At 44.7% G+C, this 22,224-nt stretch overlaps 1 protein-coding gene across 4 annotated transcripts in view; it reads left to right on the top strand.

Moving 5' to 3' along the window:
- The first annotated feature begins 15,616 nt into the window (after positions 1–15,616).
- BBX (BBX high mobility group box domain containing) overlaps positions 15,617–22,224 on the top strand; it is a 46,699-nt gene continuing 40,091 nt past the window's right edge. For 2 of the 4 annotated variants that reach the window (XM_072136083.1, XM_072136082.1), the window contains exon 1: positions 15,834–15,982. In XM_072136083.1, the coding sequence (XP_071992184.1) occupies positions 15,908–15,982 (75 nt within the window). In that variant the 5' untranslated portion in view covers positions 15,834–15,907. Of the gene's footprint in view, positions 15,756–15,833; positions 15,983–22,224 lie in introns of those variants that run through there. The other 2 variants (XM_072136084.1, XM_072136080.1) reach the window with 2 other exon arrangements.

Genomic DNA, 22,224 nt, shown 5'->3' with positions numbered 1-22,224 from the left:
TGGACGGTTGGGAGAAATTGCTCTTGGAGGACATTCTTGTACCATTCTTTATTCATGTATGTGTTTTTAGACAAGACTGTGAGTGAGACGATTCCCTTGGCTGAGAAGCAACCCCACACATGAATGGTTGCAGGATGCTTTACAGTTGGTATGAGACAAGACTGGTGGTATCGTTCACCTTGTCTTCTCCAAACAAGCTGTTTTCCAGATGTTCTTAACAATTGCAAAGGGCATTCATCAGAGAAAATGACTTTATCCCAGTCCTCAGCAGTCCACTCCCTGTACCTTTTGCAGAATATCAGTCTGTCCCTGATGTTTTTTCAGGAGAGAAGTGGCTTCTTTCCTGCCCTCCTTGACACCAGGCCTTGTTTCAAGAGTCTCCGCCTCACAGTGCATGCAGATGCACTCACACCTGCCTGCTGCCATTCCTGAGCAAGCTCTGCACTGCCGGTAGCCCGATCCCAAAGCTGAAACACTTTTAAGAGACGCTTGCTGGTCCTTCTTGGGCTCTCTGGAGCCGTTTTGGCAACAATGGAACCTCTCTCCTTGAATTCCTTGTTGACTGAGGTGCAATCTTTCTAGCTGCGGTTACTCTTCCGAGGCCAGTTTTGTGCAGTGCAATAATGACTGCACGTGTTTCTTTAGAGATAACCATGGTCAACAGAAGAGAAACGATGATGCCAAGCACCAGCCTCTTTTTAAAGTGTCCAATGGTGTGATTCTTACTTAATCATGACAGATTGATCTCCAACCCTGTCCTCATCAACACCCACACCTGTGTTAATGGAGCGATCACTGAAACTGCTAATGCTAGCTGCTCCTTTTAAGGCAGGTCTGCAATGAAGTTGAAATGTATTTTGGGGGAAAAAGTTCATTTTCTAGGCAAATATTGACTCTGCAATTAATTGCTGTTAAGCTGATCACTCTTTATAACATTCTGGAATATATGCAAATTGTCATTATAAAACCTGATGCAGTAGACTTTGTAAAAATTTACATTTGTATCATTCTCAAAACCTATGGCCATGACTGTAGTTACTGACCGGTAACTCAAACCATGACGGCACCTGGTATATTACCACCCTGGTGTTTTCTTACTTTTTTTCTTGGTGATAGTTCATGGGTGTCGCAAAAAAAAAAACTGTGCCTTTGTTGAAAAGTCCAGTGCAGGTGTCCCAGCTTAAATAATATGCCTCTTACCACCAGTAATATCGTTCCCATAACATTTTCTGCATTTCCACCCATAGTGTGGTGAGTGGAATGGTAAGAAGATTGTATGCAGTTTCCCCATGCAGTACTCATTGCTAATTTCACCATGCAGTAGGAGGGACAGCATTCTGTTACGGACACAAAGTGGACAGGGAGAGGACTTCCTATCTGCTCCGACTGAGTTCTGAACAGAATCTGAGCTGTTAAAGGCATACCTCCCAACTTTTGTGGAGGAGAAAGAGGGACAAAATGGCGGCGCGTGAAGCGCGCCGCGGCGATTTTTTTACCCACAGAAGCCACACCCTAGCCACGCCCCCTAACCACACCCCCTGGCCACGCCACTGCTCATACCTTCAACGCATCCACTGGCACCAATGTATATTTATGTATATAATTGGGGGGCATATTCCACTCCCCCTAGACAACGAGCATGCCCTCCTAGACAACGAGCATGTCCTCCCCTAGACAACGAGCATGCCCCCCCCAGACAACGAGCATGTCCTCCCCTAGACAACGAGCATGTCCCCCCCTAGACAACGAGCATGTCCCCCCCAGACAACGGGCATGTCCGCCCCCAGACAACGAGCATGCCCCCCCCTAGACAACGAGCATGTCCCCCCCAGACAACGAGCATGTCCCCCCCAGACAACGGGCATGTCCGCCCCCAGACAACGAGCATGCCCCCCCCTAGACAACGAGCATGTCCCCCCCAGACAACGAGCATGCCCCCCCTAGACAACAAGCATGCCCCCCCTAGACAACGAGCATGTCCCCTAGACAACGAGCATGCCCCCCCCTAGACAACGAGCATGTACCCCCCCCTAGACAACGAGCATGTACCCCCACCTAGACAACGAGAATGTACCCCCACCTAGACAACGACCATGTCCCCCCCTAGACAACGAGCATGTCCCCCCCCCCTAGACAACGAGCATGTCCCCCACCTAGACAACGAGCCTGTCCCCCCTGTGGCTGCGTGCCCTTTTTTGTGTGTTTGTGTTATTTTTGTCTTCCAGGACCGTGCCTGCTGTGGACTGCTTCCGATTCGAAGGATTACATCGATGACCGACAGTTCTAACAAATAAAATGGTCAACGAGGGTGTGTCTGCGTTTTTTGTTCAATAAAATTTTCTGAAAACGGTGTGATTATTTATTTTTTTGCGACACTCTTCATAGTTTGCCGTAGTAGTGGTGCCGGCTAGGTGACGGTGCTCATTACTAAGGGCTGGCCTTAGTGTTTGCCTTAATTTTTTTGGCAAATTCACACTAACGCCCATACCATTACCCCGGTACCCACCGCCACCAGGGGTGCCGGGAAGAGCCGGGTACAAACCAGTACCTGACCGTCTATAGATGGTCAGGTGTTGGGGCGGCTGCAGGCTGTTATTGTTGCGCTGGAATAGCCCCCTAACAGTGGCCTATCCCAGCTCAGTAATGGCGGCTGCTGCTGCTTTTTTGTATCAGGCTGATTTGAAAAATAGGGGGAGCCCCATGCCATTTTTTCTTCAAATTTTTGACAAAAATATGCGTGGGGTCCCCCCTTTAAAGGGGGCTCCCAGGCTGTTTCCCCCATTTTTACAAAAAAATGGGGGGGAAAAACGGCATGGGGTGCCCCCTATTGTTCAAATCAGCCAGATACAAAAAAGCAGCAGCAGCCTGCTATTACTGAGCTGGGATAGGCCACTGTTAGGGGGCTATCCCAGCGCAACAATAACAGCCTGCAGCCGCCCCAACACCTGACCATCTATAGACGGTCAGGTACTGGTTTGTACCCGGCTCTTCCCGGCACCCCTGGTGGCGGTGGGTACCGGGGTAATGGTATGGGCGTTAGTGTAAATTTGCCAAAAAAATTAAGGCAAACACTAAGGCCAGCCCTTAGTAATGAGCACCGTCACCTAGCCGGCACCACTACTACGGCAAACTATGAAGAGTGTCGCAAAAAAATAAATAATCACACCGTTTTCAGAAAATTTTATTGAACAAAAGACGCAGACACACCCTCGTTGACCATTTTATTTGTTAGAAATGTCGGTCATAGACGTAATCCTTCGAATCGGAAGCAGTCCACAGCAGGCACGGTCCTGGAAGACAAAAATAACACAAACACACAAAAAAGGGCACGCAGCCACAGGGGAGGACATGCTCGTTGTCTAGGGGTCAGGGGTAGACATGCTCGTTGTCTAGGGGGGGGGAAATGCTAGTTGTCTAGGGGGGGGACATGCTCGTTGTCTAGGAGTCGGGGGGAGACATGCTCGTTGTCTAGGGGGGGGAATGCTCGTTGTCTGGGGGGGGGGGACATGCTCGTTGTCTAGGGGGGGGGGGCATGCTCGTTGTCTTGGGGGGGGACATGCTCGTTGTCTAGGGGTCAGGGGGAGACATGCTCGTTGTCTAGCAGGGGGAAATGCTCGTTGTCTAGGGGGGGAAATCCTCGTTGTCTAGGGGGGGGACATGCTCGTTGTCGCAGTAAAGGGGAGGGGTCCTATGGAGCGCAGTAAAGGGGAGGGGTCCTATGGAGCGCAGTAAAGGGGAGGGGTCCTATGGAGCGCAGTAAAGGGGAGGGGTCCTATGGAGCGCAGTAAAGGGGAGGGGTCCTATGGAGCGCAGTAAAGGGGAGGGGTCCTATGGAGCGCAGTAAAGGGGAGGGGTCCTATTGAGCGCGCAGTGAAAGCCATAAAAAACACATTTGATATTTTCCTTCCCGCTTCCCAGTACAGGGCCTGGAATATTTAATACTGTCACTAGGAAGTATAATTTGTTACGCAGAAACAGGCCGCACACAGCTCTGTACGTGGAAAAATAAAAAAGTTATTGATTTTTGAAAGTGGGGAGTGAAATATGGAAACGCAAAAATTGTTCCGTCAGAGTAATGGAGCAGGCGGCCGTGTATGACCATTCTGCTCCATTACCGTCATAGAGCGATGACATGGACCTTATGTGGACCCCAACAGACCCCTTGTTTTCATGATCTATGGGGGTCACATCACTGAAACCCCCACACATCAGCAGGTTAAGCCCTGTCCTATGGATAGGGCCTAACTTGTATTTGTGGGAAAACCCCTTTAACCCCTTAACGCTCTGCGCCGTAGCTCTACGACGCAGAGAGTATAAGGAGTGTATGAAGAGGGCTCACGGGCTGAGTCCTCTTCATACAAGGTGGGGGGTTTTGCATGTTGCAGAAAACCCCCACCGCTAATAACCGCAGTCGGTCATTGTCGCCGGCAAAGTCTTTTTTACGATCGCTGTGCCCCCGAACGTCATCGGGGGCGGCGATCGTTTGCCGTGGTAGCCTCGGGTCTTCTTTTGACACGAGGCTACATGGCTTCTGCAGGTTCGTTACAATGAGCCAGAAGTATTGCAGTATATGGTAGGAGCGATCTGACCATCTAGGGTTAATGTACCGTAGATGGTCTAAGAAATAGTGGAAAAAAAAAGAAAAAACAGGTTTTAAAAATAAAAAAAATTTATAAAATATTAAAAATTCTAATCACCTCCCTTTCCCTAGAACGGATATAAAACATAATAAACAGTAAAGATCACAGACATATTAGGTATCGCCGCGTCCCAAAATGCCCGATCTATCAAAATATAAAAACGGTTACGGGCGGCGGTGACCTCCGAGGCGGGAAATGGCGCCCAAATGTCCGAAATGCGACTTTTACACCTTTTTACATCACATAAAAAATGAAATTAAAAATGATCAAAATGTCGCACAGACCTCAAAATGGTAGCAATGAAAACGTCGGCTCATTTCGCCAAAAATGACCCCACCCCCAGCTCCGTGCACCGAAATATGAAAAAGTTATTAGCGTCAGAAGATGGCAAAAATTTTTTTTTTTTTTTTTTTGCACACATGCGTTTAATTTTTGAAAATGTATTAAAACACAATAAAACCTATAAATCCGGTATCACCGCGATCGCACCAAACCAAAGAATAAAGCTGAGGTGTTATTTTGAGTGCACAGTCAAAGTCGAAAAAACTGAGCCCACAAGAACGTGACATGTGCGGTTTTTTAAAAAATTTTTTCCACATTTGGAATTTTTTGCAGCTTCGCAGTACACGGCATGTTAAAATAAATAACATTACGGGAAAGTAAAATTTGTTACGCTCAAAATAAGCCCTCACACAGCTCTATACACGGAAACATGAAAAAGTTATGGATTTTTGAAGTTGGAGAGCGAGAAATGAGAGAAAAACCCTGCGTCCTTAAGGGGTTAAGGGATTAAGTATATGGTACAATAAAAGCAGAATAGAAGGGCACTGGGGGGGTTAGGGATGGGGGCAGGGGGTCTATGGAGGAAAGTGTTTAACCCTTTAGCTGCTGCCTGCAGTCACTGTAGAGTACCTGTTATCACACTGCAGCAGCTGCACACACTCGGCTCTGCTTCATCAGACGAACTTCAGTGAGGAGCAGGAGGAGGTGGGGGCAGGGAGCCATTGATGTAGCAGTGCTGGAGAGTTCCTGCCTGCACGGAGGATGATCCCCTGGATCTGCTGTGCAGGGGCAGTGCAGAGAACATGACACTCTGCACTGCTCCATCCATCCATCCATGTGCCTGCAAGTGGCAGCCTGAGGACAGGGAGGGCTCTGCCTCCCAGGGGAGGGGATGGGGGAGGTGCCGGCTCTGCAGCAGACAGCCTGGGAGCTGGAGAGGAGGAGGACGCTGCACCCCGCCCCCTGGCTTCTCTGTATCCTGAGCAGGACGGAGGCGGGACTCGGGGGCGGGACTCGGGGGCGGGACTCGGGGGGGGCGGGACTCGGGGGCGGGACAAAACGGAAAAATCCGTGAAACCGCAAAAAAACCGGGACTTTCACTTAACGGTCCGTGCAGGCGGGACAAGGGTTAAAAAACGGGACTGTCCCGCCCAAAACGGGACGGTTGGGAGGTATGGTTAAAGGACACCTGTCATCAGGTCTCTGCCACTAGTCCTGTCACCTCTACCTGTTGGAGCAGCTCACAAGGATCCCATCCCAGCCTTTATCTAGTTATTTCATACGTTATTCATTGTAAAATCATCTATTTTTTATCATGTAAATGAGGCTGGTCACATGGTCAGAGGCAGTAATGTCACCCCTGTTATCCCTCCCCTCTCCTCCCCCTGCTCATGTCTGTGTGTAATGTATAGTAAAGCATGGCTAGTGTGTGTGCAGCATCTGCTGACATGCTGCATCCTCCTAATACACAGGTGAGAGACACAGACATCAGCTACACATGAATCTGACATGCTCTGCTGTAACATGGCTGCCTGGAGCTGCTGTATCTCTAGTATACACACACACATGCACACACAGGCTCCAGGGGGCGTGGCCACCAGAACCAGGAAGCACATCATTATACAGCCTCACATCATTACACAGGCTGTCAGTTATGCACTGGGGGTGTGGCTGTGCCTCCCACTCATGAATAGAGTGGACAGCTTGAATATGCTAATGCTTCATTGGACATTTCACAGGTCATTTGCATACAGCTTTGGGACCTCATTGCTTAGGTTTACAGGCATGTAGAGGGACAATGAAGGGATAGAGGCAATGCTCTCTAATGACAGTTTATGAAAATATATTTAGTTTAGGGGGGTTATTTTGCATGACGGGTTCTCTTTAATCAAAAAACAATGGTGTTCTCTGGAAGCCTGGACAAACATGACATCTATTCAAAATTTGACTCATTTGCATATCAAAAAATGGCTGTAATTACAGTGTCTCCGGGAAGATAATTTTAGGTGATATAGGAAAAACTTTTAACCTTTTACCAGAAGGTATTACTGGTGTGAGGAGGAAAAGTCTGGCGTCCAGTTTTCCTTAACCCCTTCCGACGCACGGCGTAATAGTACAGCGCACCTCGGTTGCCGTTGCATGGAGAGGCCTCATGGGCTGAGCCCTCTCCATAACTAGTAAGTCTTTGCTGTGCATATTGCAGCAAAGGATTAGTGGTAACACCAGCGATCGGTGCTAGCAGGTGTTTTCCTGTCGCTCTCCACCGGCGGAATCAAAATGATGGAGGCGATCGTCGCTCCCCGTAACATCATCAGGGAGCAGCGATCGGTCGCCATGACAGCCTCGGGACTTCTGAAGACCCGAGGCTGTCTCGTTTTAACCCACTCATTACAATGTGTGATTCGCACATTGTAATGAATGAGGAGGAAAATCCACATATATTGCCATACTGTAGTATGGCTGTATATGGTAGGATCGATAAGACAACCTAGGGTTAAAGTACCCTAGGGGGTCTAAAAAATTGTAAAAATAAAAAAAAGTTTAAAAAAAAAACTAAAAATTCAAATCATCCCCTTTTCCCTAGAATTGACGAAAATATAAATAAACAGGAAAAAATCATAAACACATTAGGTATTGCCATGTTCGAAAAGGCCCAATCTATCCAATTATAATAACAGGTTTTTCACTGCGTTTAACCCCGTAACGGAAAATACCACTTTTTTTGCCATTTTGATAAAAATATTAAAAATTCAATTAAAAGTGATCAAAAGGTTGTACAGTACTAAAAAGTAGCATTGAAAACATCATCAAAAGTTGCACAAAAGTCGTACACCAAAGTATGAGAAAGTTATTGATGCCAGAATGTCAAAATAAAAAAATAAAACATTTTTGTACAGATTTTATTTTTTGTAAATGTATGAAAACATAAAACCTATACAAATTTGGTATTCCTGTGATCGCACCAACCCAAAGAATAAAGTAGACATGTTGTTTGTGGCGAACAGTGAAAGCTGTAAAATCCAAGCCCACAAGAAAATAGCGCAAATGCATTTTTTCACCATTTTCACAGCATTTGGAAATTTTACCCGCTTCCCAGTACAACGGCATGGAATATTACATATCATTGCAAGGAAGTGCAATTTGTTACGCAGAAAGCAAGCCATCACAAAGTTCTTTACGTGTAAAAATAAAAAAAAGTTGCATATTTTTGAAGGTGGGGTGTGAAAAATGGAAATGAAAACACAAAAAAGGGCCAGGTCGTTAAGAGGTTAAGAAAATGATGCCTGTGCCTGATGCAATCGGTTACCCTTGTAAGCCATCTGGTATGCAACCATTCTGATGTAAACTTTATCCAATGGTCTGACGTGAAGAAGTAATTGGTGTGGGGTCTGGCCAGAGTACTTCCACTTCCATGCCTTTCTGTGATTCTTCCAGTCTTGCTATATCTCTGCTGCAACTCTGATACTCTGTCTGCGAACATCCTGTTTGAAGCTTTCACTTTGACAACAATTGCAACAATGCCAGTATCCTGCTTCCGAGATCTTCCTATCCTGAGATATAGGGCTAATAGATAGATGGGGCCACCTATAAATCACTCAGCTTTTACAGAAGGAGGTGGGACTTCCTGGTTTTGACATGCATTTTCAGAACAGCTGAGAAGAGATCTGCTTGATTGCAAAATGTTAACGCAATGTTGACATACATCAATGAATAAAGTGTTGACAAGCAATGACAACACATGTTAAAGCATTAACACCAGAGTGGCTGGCGGTTGCGGCCTAGGCATGCTGATGTCACGGTGCTTGGTATGGGGTATGTCCTACAGCCTGTCAGGTCTCCAGCAGGTGGTGTGAGAAAATGTAAAGGGACAGGCTTATTTACTTGAATCTCCCTGGGGAAACCCCTTTAATGTCTGTAGTATGAGCCCCTGGGTAATGTATGGGGCGCCCTTGTTGTCACAGCCGTAGTCAGGGAACAGACGGAGGACACGTTGTGCAAAACAACTCACGGTTCTTTATTCGAACAACTGCAGGCAAGGAGCCAAACGATCTGGTTACAGATGCCGGATTGTAGGAGATTCTGGATTACTGGAGTGGTCATGGAGAGTGATCCTCAGGAGTAGATTCACCAGCCTGGTAGTAGGTGCAGGCTGGGAGGTAGTTGTGTTCAGGTATGGAAGCTGCAGCTTTGTCCTGGGTGTTCTGTGTGTGGCACTGGAGTTGTCACACTATCTCTCTGGTCACTGACAGTCTGTGAACTCTATATTCAGAGCTGAGGCATGTAGCAAGAGCATGTGCTCTAAGATCTCTCTGGTAAGAGAGCTGGATTCCAAGAGGACTTGCCCCTTCCTGTCCAGGTGTTTTGTTAAACCCTAGTCTGGTGGTGCTCACTCTCCAATCATGCCAGTTTACAGATTGGACTACAATTGGATGACAGTAAATCAAAACACATACCCTGTTAACCCTTGCTGTACAGGCAGGGTCTACCACTGCTCATTACCTTACAATGAATGTCTTAGCCTAAAAGTGAGTTGATCAGACTCCTCTATAGGGATCCTACAGATAGAGGGCCTTATTCGCAAGCACTCCCTTGCCTACACATTGGCAGGGGTGTTGCACAAACAGACCTTGAGAATGCTGTAGCTTTACTGATGCAGGATCATATCTTGTTTAATACCTGTGCTGAGTGGTTTTGCTGAAAAAAAACAAATATAGAATTATGATAATGAAGCTCAGTTGCTTCTGTGCCTGGGCTCAGTGCTCTCTGGCCTCTTACATTAGTTATGCACTGCAACTGAGGATGATGCAATTACTGTTCTCCCTGCCAGGCAGAATAATCAATTGCTGCACCACCCCCAGCTGCTGTGTATGAGTGACCCAGTTCATGTTGATTTAGTCATGTTTTAGCTGTTCAGAAAGCTCTGTGTGTAATGGGGATCCAGCTTTCCCAAGATCCTGAATTTTATAATTGTTTTTTCAGCAAAACACCGGGATTAAATAAAATATGATTCTGCAAGAGTGTAGGTACAACATTCTCAAGGTATATTTGGTTGACAATGCAGATGTAGACATGTTGTTAAAACCTAAAATATGTCCACCTACACTATAAATCACCCACATAGTTATTAAAGATGAACACATCGCAACATCACAGCATATGTGTGTGTATATATATATATATATTGTCCCCTACTTAAGAACACTCAACTTACATACCACCCCTAGTTACAAACGGTCCACTGGATATTAGTAATTTATTGTACTTTAGTCCCAGGCTACAATAATCAGCTGTAACAGTTATCACAGGTGTCTGTAATGAAGCTTTAGTGTTAATCCTGGTTCTTATGACAATCCAACATTTTTTAAATCCAATTGTCACAGAGACCAAAAAAGTTCTGGCTGGGATTACAATGATAAAGTATACAGTTCCGACTTACATACAAATTTAACTTAAGAACAAACCTACAGACGCTATCTTGTATGTAACCCGAGGACTGCCTGTATATATATATTATATACACACACACACAGTGAAACTTCCCCAGAAGACCACCTCTCTGAGAGGACCCCTCCCTAAAATACTTTTTTTTTTTTTTTTTGCCATCATACTCTATGGAAGCTATCTCCTATCTGCAGACCACCCACTTCATGGGCAAAGAGATCTGTTCAAAGAGGTTTCCCTGTGTATACACTGTGAGTGCAGCTTCTGATGCCAGTCAGGGGACCTGAGCTCTAGATTTATTTGTGCATTCACGCAAACATTTCTTCAATATTCAAACACAAACAGCTCTGCTACCACCCTTAATATGTAATTGGATTACGAGAAGCATGTGATCAGTCACACGCTTATGACTTCATGGCAGGTCCTGGCAGGTCCTGCAGCTGCTGACAGCTTTTCCTGTTCCTGAGGGTGCATCCACACGTTCAGTTTTTCAAATGCACTTTTTTATGCCCAAACGAGGAGTAGAGTGAAAAAAGGAGGAGTCACACTTCTTATTGAAAAGTCCACCCATTATGATCCGCACCTGCTTTTGGCTTCGAAAACTGCATCTGAAAAACTGAACGTGTGGTTGGACCCTGAGGGCGCGTTCACACGTTGCGTTTTGGTCGCGTTTTCATTGCGTTTGAAACGCATATACAACAGCTGATGAGAGGTGATTTGCCTAATTACATTACCGTTTACGTTTGTAAACGCAATGTTAACGCATGTGTTAACAAAACGCATGTGTTAACGCTTTGTTAACACATGCGTTAACATCACGTTTACGATGCGTTTTGAAAACGGAAACGTTAACAGTGATGTAATTAGGCAAATCACCTCTCCTCAGCTGTTGTATATGCGTTTCAAACGCAATGAAAACGCAGGTCAAAACGCAATGTGTGAACGCGCCCTGAGGGTGCGTTCACATGCTGAAGTAACTTTGCGTTTCCATTGCATTTACTGAAACGCCTTTGGAATGAATCAAAAAACGTGACGCAATGCATCCCGTGAACGCGCCCTCAGGGTGCCATGGCGTGTGCACATACAGCAGTTTACCACCACATATGAGGTGGTGGCATACTTGGGAGAAATTGGGTATAAAACTTTGTGCAGAATTTTGGTATTTTATCCCCTGAGAATGTGTAAACTGTTTGAAAAATACATTAAATTAGCCAACAAAATTCATATTTCAAAATTGCAGCCGATTTTGTGTTGACCCCATGTAAAAAAAAAAATAAAATAAAGTGTTAACAAAGTTGTTTTACATACATCAATGGTGTTGTTTTTATAATGGGATAATGTATGTGGTTTCACTATTATTTAGGCATCCTGAAAGTATGTTTCAACTAACATGAAGAACAGATTAACTAACAGGCAGATTTATTAACCTGTCAGAAAGTCAGAATATTCTTAGTTGTCCATGGCAACTAATCACAGCTCAGCTTTCGTTTTACCAGTACTCATGAGTATTTTAAAGGGGAGCTGTGGTTGCTTGCCATGGGCAACTAAGAATATTCTGACTTTCAGCTTGATAAATCTGCCCCAATGTGTCACAACAAAACAATTTAAAAAGCAACTGGATATGTTAAAGCGTTCCAAAATTATAACCACTTATAGTGACATGTCAGATTTTTTTAAAAATGGGCCGTGTCAGAAAGGTGAAAAGTGGCTTTGGCAGGAAGGGGTTAAAGGGGTTATCTGAGTGTAAGAAAAAAATGGTAGGGAGGGGCAGCATGAAAAAATAAACTTGTACTTAGCTTGTCCTACGCTCTCACTGTCCCATGCAGTACCCCTGTTTGTTTACAGGGGCACAGAAGCTCCACTCTGACAACTTCCGGACGGCTGTGCATGCAGTGCATGAGCTTTGGGACACTGGGAGCGCCGGACAAGGTAAGTACAAGCTTATTTTTTTTTATGCAGCTCCTCCCTGGTCACCTAGCTATTTTTTCTTCCTCTCAGACAACCCCTTTAATTAACACAAAGATTGCAGAATGAAATGTGGCTCACCCCCTCAGACAAATGTTATTACATGCAATAAATGATGAACTTCCTCAAATCTTGTAGTATAAATCTGTCCTTCAATAGAAAATGGACGTAACTGTATATTCCAAGAGGAGGAGTAAGGAAATCCCTAAAGAGTTGACATAGGAAAAACATAGGGGATGGGAGGACAAACAGGTGTCCTGTAGCGAAGGTGACAGACGTTTTGCGATCCAGCCAGGCGAAAACTAGCAGAGGCTAGTGCCTGGATCAGGATCAAGAGGAGTGGAGGTGAGTATTACAAGTTTTTTTTTTTTTTTTTAAATGGTTGATTTCCTTTGAGAAGAACTAATGTGTGTGCGATCTGATTTATTATGTTATTGGAATATACTTTTATCAGCTTTTAAAGGTGTAATATTAATTATATTAAAGAGGGGTACTACAGGAAGAGGCGACCAAGGAGGACACCATTGCTGAAAACAAATCATAAAAAAGCAAGACTGGTATTTCTCTCTGTGCGTACTTGCCTGCGAAGCCGAAGCTACTGCACATGCTCAATAGCTCCAAGTGCGCGCAGCTGCCAGATCTGCATATATAGTCTATGCAGAGTGCTGAATATCTCGTAGTAGGAGGATCCAAAGAGGTTACAAGGGCGTGGAGTAGCCACGCCGTGTAGCTTCAGCTGCGGCTACACCATGCCCCAGTAGCCTCTTTAAGATATTTGCATATTAGGGGATAAAAGATTTATAAAGTTACAGGCCACTGAAGGATTAGCCCTAAAAAGGACTCCCATGTCATTCATTAGTTGAACCTGCCACCAAATCTATTTAATAGGTAGATCCTAGATGGTAAGTTTCCTTTAAAATATGGGCAGGAATAGGATCTCTGAGTGGTCAGGTCATGCATGTGGAGACCACGACTGTGTATATGGGCCCACAGTTATACATGGGACGTGTACAGAGAGCACTAAATCCTATTGAGAATCTATGGTTTGACTTCTTAACCCTGTGGGGTAGATAAGCCCAGTAAACCTGTGTCTCCCTGCTCTGTGGTTTCACAGTACACAGCAGGTCTGTGAGTTGGGAAGCTGGCGACCACCCCCTATGCAGACAACAAGATCTAAATTTTATCTGCCTGAGCCAGGTCTTTGCCTCACAGACTATAGACTTCAATAAGACCTTCAACCTGTGATGCTTCTGACCTGATGCAAGGGCATACAATGATGTCATCACTGAGCTGTGCTGAAAGGAGCGAAGGGGACACCAGCAAGGAGACTACTGGGGCATTATTACTACTGGCTAATGAGGGTGTTAATGCTATTGGGGACCTTGTTACAGCTGGCTACTTGGCGCCTTACTATTGGCTACTGGGTGCCTTGTTACTCTAGGGCAGTGATGGCAAACCTTCTAGAGATCGAGTGCCCAAACTACAACCATAATCCACTTATTTACCGTGAAGTGCCAACATGCCATTTTAAGCAGTAAATGTTTGCTACCTGTTCTTCCACATCTTTCAATCCAATCGACCCCCTGAGCCCACCAATACAGTTGAAAGAAGGAAGGCAAATTAAGATTCATGGCTTCTCTTCAGGGTCTCTCTGTAGGAAAAGAATGGTGGCTCCAGCAGGAGGACCTCCAAAGACATTGCAGTTCTGTCAACACCTTCTCGCTTTTCCCGCAGTTCCAAACAGCCAATGAAATGTTGCTTTAAAACAGCGCTGAGAGCAGCATCTGTTAAATTGCCTGGGGCTGAAGGTGGATTTGGTCCTATTTGGTGAACTCTGACCTGGAGCAATGGTCTGAGTACCCACAGAAATGGCTCTGAGTGCCACCTCTGGCACCAGTGCCATAGGTTCGCCACCACTGCTCTAGGGTATCCAAAAAAAAAAGAGTATTAAATTTGTGATAAAAAGTGGAGGAGGAGATGATGAAGCTAAAATGCTAAATCTACAGAAAGGAGTTGTGGCTAGACATGGCGATCTATGTCTCTTTCATCTTCTTCTATCACCAGAGTTTGTAAGTGCTTGTATTACCCATAAGTTCACAATGCTGCAGCATCTCCCCTGTCCTGTGATTTATTTCTCCTTTGAGGGGGAGCTGTATGGAGAACTTTTGTAATTCATTTTCTTCTTCTGGATCTATGCAGTCAACACAAATTGTTGGTATTTATGGAGTGTTAAATGACTGTATTGGTCTATAAATGAGACAATTCAGATCTATGACTTAAGCTACATTCACACAACCAGTCGGGAACGTATATTTGGCCGTCGTATATACACTCACCGGCCACTTTATTAGGTACACCATGCTAGTAACGGGTTGGACCCCCTTTTGCCTTCACAACTGCCTCAATTCTTCGTGGCATAGATTCAACAAGGTGCTGGAAGCATTCCTCAGAGATTTTGGTCCATATTCACATGATGGCATCACACAGTTGCCGCAGATTTGTCGGCTGCACATCCATGATGCGAATCTCCCGTTCCACCACATCTCAAAGATGCTCTATTGGATTGAGATCTGGTGACTGTGGAGGCCATTTGAGTACAGTGAACTCATTGTCATGTTCAAGAAACCAGTCTGAGATGATTCCAGCTTTATGACATGGCGCATTATCCTGCTGAAAGTAGCCATCAGATGTTGGGTACATTGTGGTCATAAAGGGATGGACATGGTCAGCAACAATACTCAGGTAGGCTGTGGCGTTGCAACGATGCTCAATTGGTACCAAGGGGCCCAAAGAGTGCCAAGAAAATATTCCCCACACCATGACACCACCACCACCAGCCTGAACCGTTGATACAAGGCAGGATGGATCCATGCTTTCATGTTGTTGACGCCAAATTCTGACCCTACCATCCGAATGTTGCAGCAGAAATCGAGACTCATCAGGCAACATGTTGGTGTGAATGTAGCCCTACTAGTACAGGTAGGTATGAGAACCATTGTTTTCATAGTTAGATAAATGTGTATTTAAAACTCTAGGCTAGAAGGTTATAATGCTGAAAGATCTAAATGTAATCGCTTTTAGATACAAAAAAGAACATTTACATATGATATCAATATAAGCTTATTGCAATTCTTTATTACACTAATATGGTTTTTCATGTGCCACTACACAACTGACTCTATAAGTAGAGAGCCTGTTGCTAAAAATGTGAAGACCACCCTGCCTGCACCTCCTGCATTGCCCTGTTATTGTGTGGGAGTATTATTGGGTCTGCCACTACCATGGTGGCGTTACCTGGGCACTGTCTCTACTTATTGGGGCCGTGTTATGGCGGCCACTTGTTCTGCCCCCTCTGGCTGCAGCTTCCTGTCATGCCACCTAGTCAGGGAGGATGGCATCCACCACACAGGCAGACGCAGGACTTAGGTAAATGTCAGGGCGTGGGCAGTGCCCCTCAGCTGCCACCTTGCCTCGGACCCCTGAGCTGTCGGCTACATGGTGGGTTGGCCCCTCTCTCTCGCCGTCTATCGGTCGCAGCGTGCTGATGTCGCCGTGCGTCATCTCCAGGGCAGCGGAAAATGGCGGAGCCTTTACCGGAGCCCGGACGGTACTTATGTGATAAGTGTCCGGCAGACATCAGAGACCGTGTCCCGGTGAGAGAGCCTCGGCGGGGGAAGAGGAGTTAGTGCGGGGGGTGATGAGGAGGCAGAAGAGGGAGCAGCCTGTGCACTCAGTGACAAGAGCCCATCACTGCCTGCACTCTCTGCACACAGCTGGGGACGTAATGGGGCGGCCGGGGACACTATGCAGTTACTGCACGGCTCATGGCTGCCGTGTACAGTAAAGCGCCAGCTCAGCCTCAAACTTTATCATGTCCGCGCACTGTCTGACAACTTGGCCTCCAGCTCCGCCATCAACACAGCGGGTGAGCGGCAGCCGGTGCCATCATTAGGCCTCGGATCCTGCCGCCCCCGGGTGCCCACTCCGTCCACAGCTTCACCCTGTAACATCTGTCGTGTTGTATCCGATTCTAGGAAAGTTGGGGGACATAATGCACCAAGCTCTATAAGACTCCTGAATGACAACCTGACACATGTGCATCATGGCCTCCATTTACATGAAGGATAGTGATGTATGGAGCGTCTTCCTCTAGTCATATCTGACAGGATTTACCACAGATACCTCACATCCAGCATTATGCCTGGACATGGCTGCCCCTGCCTGTGCTTCATGAATGGAAGTCCATAATGTCTAGCACAGCAACGCTGAGAAATCATTCACATGGAGCAGCTCTCATTCACTATGGCACCTCCACATGTTGCATTTTACATATTTTACCGTCAGCTTCTCTATAGGCCCTGACAAATGCCACAAAAACACAACAAAAAGTGCTACAGAGATTTCATGAAAGAATAATAGGGGACATGTATCATTAGTCTAAAATTGGCCACCTGTTTTTTTTTTCTTCTATTTGATACATCTGGCACATGAGGAGTTAAAGAGGTTGTTATGAAAAATGTGATGTATGGGTGTATCTATGCATGTAATAAAACAATAAGCCTCTTAGGGTGCATTCACATGCGGTATGCCCGGCTGGGGTGGCCCCTCCTTAAGAAGCAGGCTCTATCTTTTCGCGGTGTACGGCGCAGAACAGTGCCACACGTGTATGGCACCGGGCCGCCATTGCCGTCTATGGGGATGTATATGCGGCCGCAAATTGGCAGCCACATATACGTCCACATAGACATCCGTCTGAATGTACCCTTAGGCTTCATTCAGACGACCGTATGCCCGCGTAGCTACGGGCGGGCATACCTCCGCCACAATGGAGAGGAGGAGGGCTGACCCCTCTCCATAGAGATGCACGGCATGTCATGTATCTTTTTCCTGTGTACAGAGCGGTATGTGCATCCCCATACGTTCTTGTGACTGTAGCCTTATATTTAATCTCTGCTCCCTTTCACCAGTGGTGCTGCCTGTTACTGTTGAGCCTCTATTTGTATACAGATGCCAGGAGTGTCATCCCGACCACTGACACTCACCTGCTACAGCAGGAGTTTCTGGCCGTAGCAGGCATATGGTTGTGACTGTGCTGCCGGCCTCTGTAAACAAACAGAGCAACTGCCTGCACAACGTGTAAATGGGAGAGAGGTAAGTATCAGAGGTCTGTTGTTTGAGTACACCACCAGCCCTATATCAACTTTTTCTAATCCCTGACAACCCCTTAAAGGTTTATTGTGAATTGGAATTTTTTTTTTTTAAAGTCACCAATTTTTGCACAACTCAAATCTTACTCTTACAACCGCTTTGGGCAGGCGCAGTTTAGCTCCCAAAGTTGCGCCTTTTGAAAAGGTTGCAATGCACAAACTAGAATACGGTACCACATATCTGGAATTTGGTGATAACTCAGACAAACCTGCAGAAAATGTGAACATGATGGCAAATTTTGAAGTGAGGTTGTCTTAGGCACACAAAAATGCACAAATTCACCACCTAAAATTGTTGCAAAAAAAAAGATGAGAAAAACTTACCCCAATGTGCGCTAAGGAGCTATAAGGCGAATATACAGAAAGGGCCTAGTAGAATTTTTAACACATTATTATTTTTTTATTAGCATTGGTGTTTTTTTTTTAATTCGGGAGAAATCTCTTCTAGAAATAGGACACCACCTGCCAATGGAGTGCATTGCAGCTCAAATTGTGGACAAGCCTTTTTAAAGAGGACATGTCACCCTTAAAAATGTACTAAAGTAAGCAGCTCCTAGCGCTACCCTTAAACTGCTAGCTTTATTGGAACCCTCCGATGAAGCTAGCAGACCCAGTGCGATTTATTTATTTTTTTTGAACTCTGTTTTATTGAAGTTGGCAAACATCATTTACAAGAAGAGTGTCATATATTTGTTTACAAATATGCTTGTAACATGACATGCGATTACATGTGAATATACAACTAATCGAGTTTCGTACCTTTACTAAGTTGACATTACAGTAAAACATCATAACATACTTGCTGCTTTCGGACATAATGATAAACATTCCAGACTATGAGGATATGGAAATCAATTGGGAAGACCTAGTTACTCACTGGGTTATATAATATCATTATCACTTGTAGAGTTTATGTTGGGTATATCCTCAGACTGTATCCCGACATATACGTCCCACATTAATTAAATCTGGTTCCCCGTGGCAGCTGCAAATCAACAGGCCTTAGAGTTGTGATTGAAGAGTTGCACCGTCTATCCTATATTTTGTGGAATTTCTCAGGACATTTTCTATGTTTATATACCACCTTTTCATAAGGTATTATTGTATTCACCATGCTGCACGTGGGAGGCCTAGGATCCATCCACCATAGTACTATGGCTTTCCTAACTAAGAAGCAATGTTTCTCACAGGAAGACCCTTTCATAATGTGTCCAGACCTCCTCATCTAACATGCCAAACATGCATATCTCTAAAGTGTGTGGAATGGGTTTTCCCATTACTGATGACAACAGGGTTAGGACCTCTTACCTAGTGTGATTTTTAAGGGTGACAGGTTCTCTTTAAGTTAGTATCTGCCTTGATTTTAGGTTGCTTGCCAAAAATCAAACGTTATAAATGGTCTAAACTAGGAATAACATTTGACCATACTAAAATCAAAATGAAAAATTTGGCACTTGGTTTGTGGCAACTGGTTGGAGGCTGCAAAGATAAATGTACAAAGCTGCAAATCTTTTTCTCTACAGGAACCTATCCCTAAACTATTACCAAATCCACACACATTTAGGCCCCTTCTACACTAGCGAGTGTGATGCGATGAACTCGCATCACACTCGCAACGCAAGCTGCCGGGAACGCAGGGCCCGAACGCTGCACCGCGGGAGTGAACTCAGCATGTCAGTTCACTCCCGCGGTGCAGCGTTCGGGCCGTGCGTTCCCGGCAGCTTGCGTTGCGAGTGTGATGCGAGTTCATCGCATCACACTCGCTAGTGTAGAAGGGGCCTTAGGGTGTGTTCACACATTCAGTTTTTGAGATGCAGTATGAGGATGTCTAAACCAGGAGTAGAGTTGCACTTCTCAATAATATGTTCTCATGATATGATCCACACCTCTTTTGGCTTCAAAGACTGCACCTAAAAATGGAACATTTGGAGGCAACCTCAGACTACGTTCTCCTTACAGCTCCTTAGTGCACACTAGAAAAAGTTGTATAGAATAATCTCTTCTCTCAGGTACATGAGTTCATGCAATGCCCTGTACACAGCGCACTTATAAAATACAGCAGAAGCTTTTAGCATATCCATCTGACGTCAAGTCTTTGCTGTGACGTCAGGCAATTACTATAAAAGCTTCTCCTGTATTCCTTATGTGAGTGTGAGATACACTTATAAACTGAAACTATGCTAAATGGAAGCCCCTAGCAACTAGCCATGGCTACGATTGGCCAGGGGAGCACCCCTAAATTATCCCTTAATTGTCCTAGCTTTTCAATTCTCCTACCATGTGCCTTATTTATCACCAGAATCCAGATGATAAGGTCATATGTATGATGTGTGAAAATTCTAAAAGTTTCAAACATTCGTGCAAAACCGCACGTGTCCTTACCTGCTATAGAAAATGCTTAGGACATAAGAACCTTACTTAACCCCTTAAGGACGCAGCCATTTTATAGCTTAAAGCTCAGCCCCATTTTTTGGATTCTGACTTGTGTCTCTTTATATGGTTATAACTTTTGAACACTGTTACTTATCAAAGCGATTCTGAGATTGTTTTTTCCCCACATGTTGTACTTCATTTTAGTGGTAAATGTTGGATGATAAGTTTTGCGTTTATTTACCACTCCCCACCCCCCCCAAAAAAAGAAAAAATGACGAATTTTTTGAAAAATTTCCCTTTTTCAAAATTTCTAAATCATTGTGTTTTGCAGGCAGATAGATTTACCATCTAAATAACTTGCTGAATAACATTACCCATATGTCTACATTACATTTTCATCATTTTGAAATGTCTGGATAATTTATTTTCATGTCACCCACTTAGAAATCAAAAAAAAATTTTCCCGTATTTTCAGAATTTACTATTTTGGGGATAAATTTAGAATGGTAGGGGAAATTTCGAATGGTAACATTTTGTCAGTTATACGTTTATTTAGCCCTAAAATGTACACATTTCCAAAATATAAAAAGAGAAACCCCATCTTACAATTTGTTCTGCAATTTCTCCCGAGTACAGAGACACCCCCCCCCCCCACATGTGGCCGCTACTTGTTTTATGTATGGGCGCACAGCGAGGTGCACAATGGAAGGAGCGCCCTGCAGCTGCCAGGATTTTAGTTTCCTCATTGGCCCCTTTTGTAGGCTATAAAATTTTCCCTTTTTCGTTGGGGCCATGTGACGGCATTTTTCTTTGCGGGATTAGCTGCTTTTCCCAGTGTTACCATTTTGGGGTAGGTATCCCCTATTGTTGAAAATTTAGGAACTTTTTTATGAGGGGAAGAGTAGAAAAGCTTCAATTCTGTACTGGATTTTTTACTTTTTTTTTTTTTGGTGTTTACCATATAGCCTAATAATCATAATAATCATTTATTCTATGGTTCATTACGATTACGGGGATACCAGACATGAATATTTTTTCTTACGTTTTACTAAATTTGTCAGATAAAACCCTAATGTGGGAAAAATCTATCATTTTTGCATTGGCGTCTTCCAAGTGACGTAACATTTTTAATTTTTTGGCTATGGAGCTAATTGATGGCTTGTTTTTTGTGGGACATGTTGTACTTTGCAACAGTTTCATTCTGGAGCACATATGTTTTTTTGATTACTTTTAATTGCATTTTTGTGGGATTGAATAGGTAAAAATCATAATTTTTGCAGGTTTTTAACAGTTTTTTTTTAAACAGCGTTCATCATGCGGGCTCAATAATTATTTACTTTTATTCTATGGGTTGTTACGGATATGGTCATACTATTTATGTGGGGTTTGTTTTATGATTTAGACTTTTTTTGCGTTATATGTCTCTTTATATGTTATGGGGCTTATGGGCATTTTTATTGATTTATTTTTATTGAACTTTACATTTTATTGAAAAACATAGTTTTTTTTCCTTTTTTTCCTTTTTCCACCATGGGACATAAACAAGCAATCATCTGATTGCTTGTTCATGATAATACTCTGCAATACTGATGTATTTCAGGGTATTATGCATTATGCATAGGCTGACACTGTGCCTTTATGATGACGTCACAGACGCCATCTTTCAGGCAGTGCCAGCAGGCAGCTCTGGGGTCCTTATCGGACCCCGGGGCTGCCATAGCAACTATCGGCCTTCCCTCGGTAACGGCACGGGGGGGGGGCGATCCTGGGGGTAAGACCCCCCAAAGGCAGGTTAAATTCTGCGGTCGCTTTGACTGCAGCATTTAACGGGTTAAAAACCTGAGACCGGATGCCTCCGACCGTGGGTGTCACACTGGGATGCCGGCTAGTAGTCACAGCTGGCACCCCGTGTTTCCCGATGCTGGTTTGGCTCCGATCCAGACCTGAGCCAGCATCACATCATTTACGCTAAGTCACTGCGCTCAGTGGGGGATATATCCGCCGCTGAGACCTAAGGGGTTAAAGGAATTCTACCAGTTTTAAAATGTAAAAAATATATAAACATACTTACCTCTGCTCCTCTTCATTGTGATCCTGGCGGTGTTCTTCTCTAGTCCTGAAACGCTAGGATCACCTAAAAAAAACCTTATAATTAGCAGAATGGAGGGCAGGGACAAGATGTCCAGTGTATTGGGCTGCTAATTATGCACGCCCCGCACCTCTCTCTCCCATGCTGGTAGAGGGTGGTGGCGTCACATGAAAGGCATGAATTCAAACCTCTCGCGTGACCTCACCTCCCATGCTCCCAGCATGAG

This window comes from Engystomops pustulosus, chromosome 2, assembly GCF_040894005.1.
Source record: "Engystomops pustulosus chromosome 2, aEngPut4.maternal, whole genome shotgun sequence".
NCBI classification, from domain to species: Eukaryota; Metazoa; Chordata; class Amphibia; order Anura; family Leptodactylidae; genus Engystomops; species Engystomops pustulosus.
The sequence above is the reverse complement of the archived record's forward strand: the minus strand, read 5'-3'. Positions and strand labels throughout refer to the sequence as shown.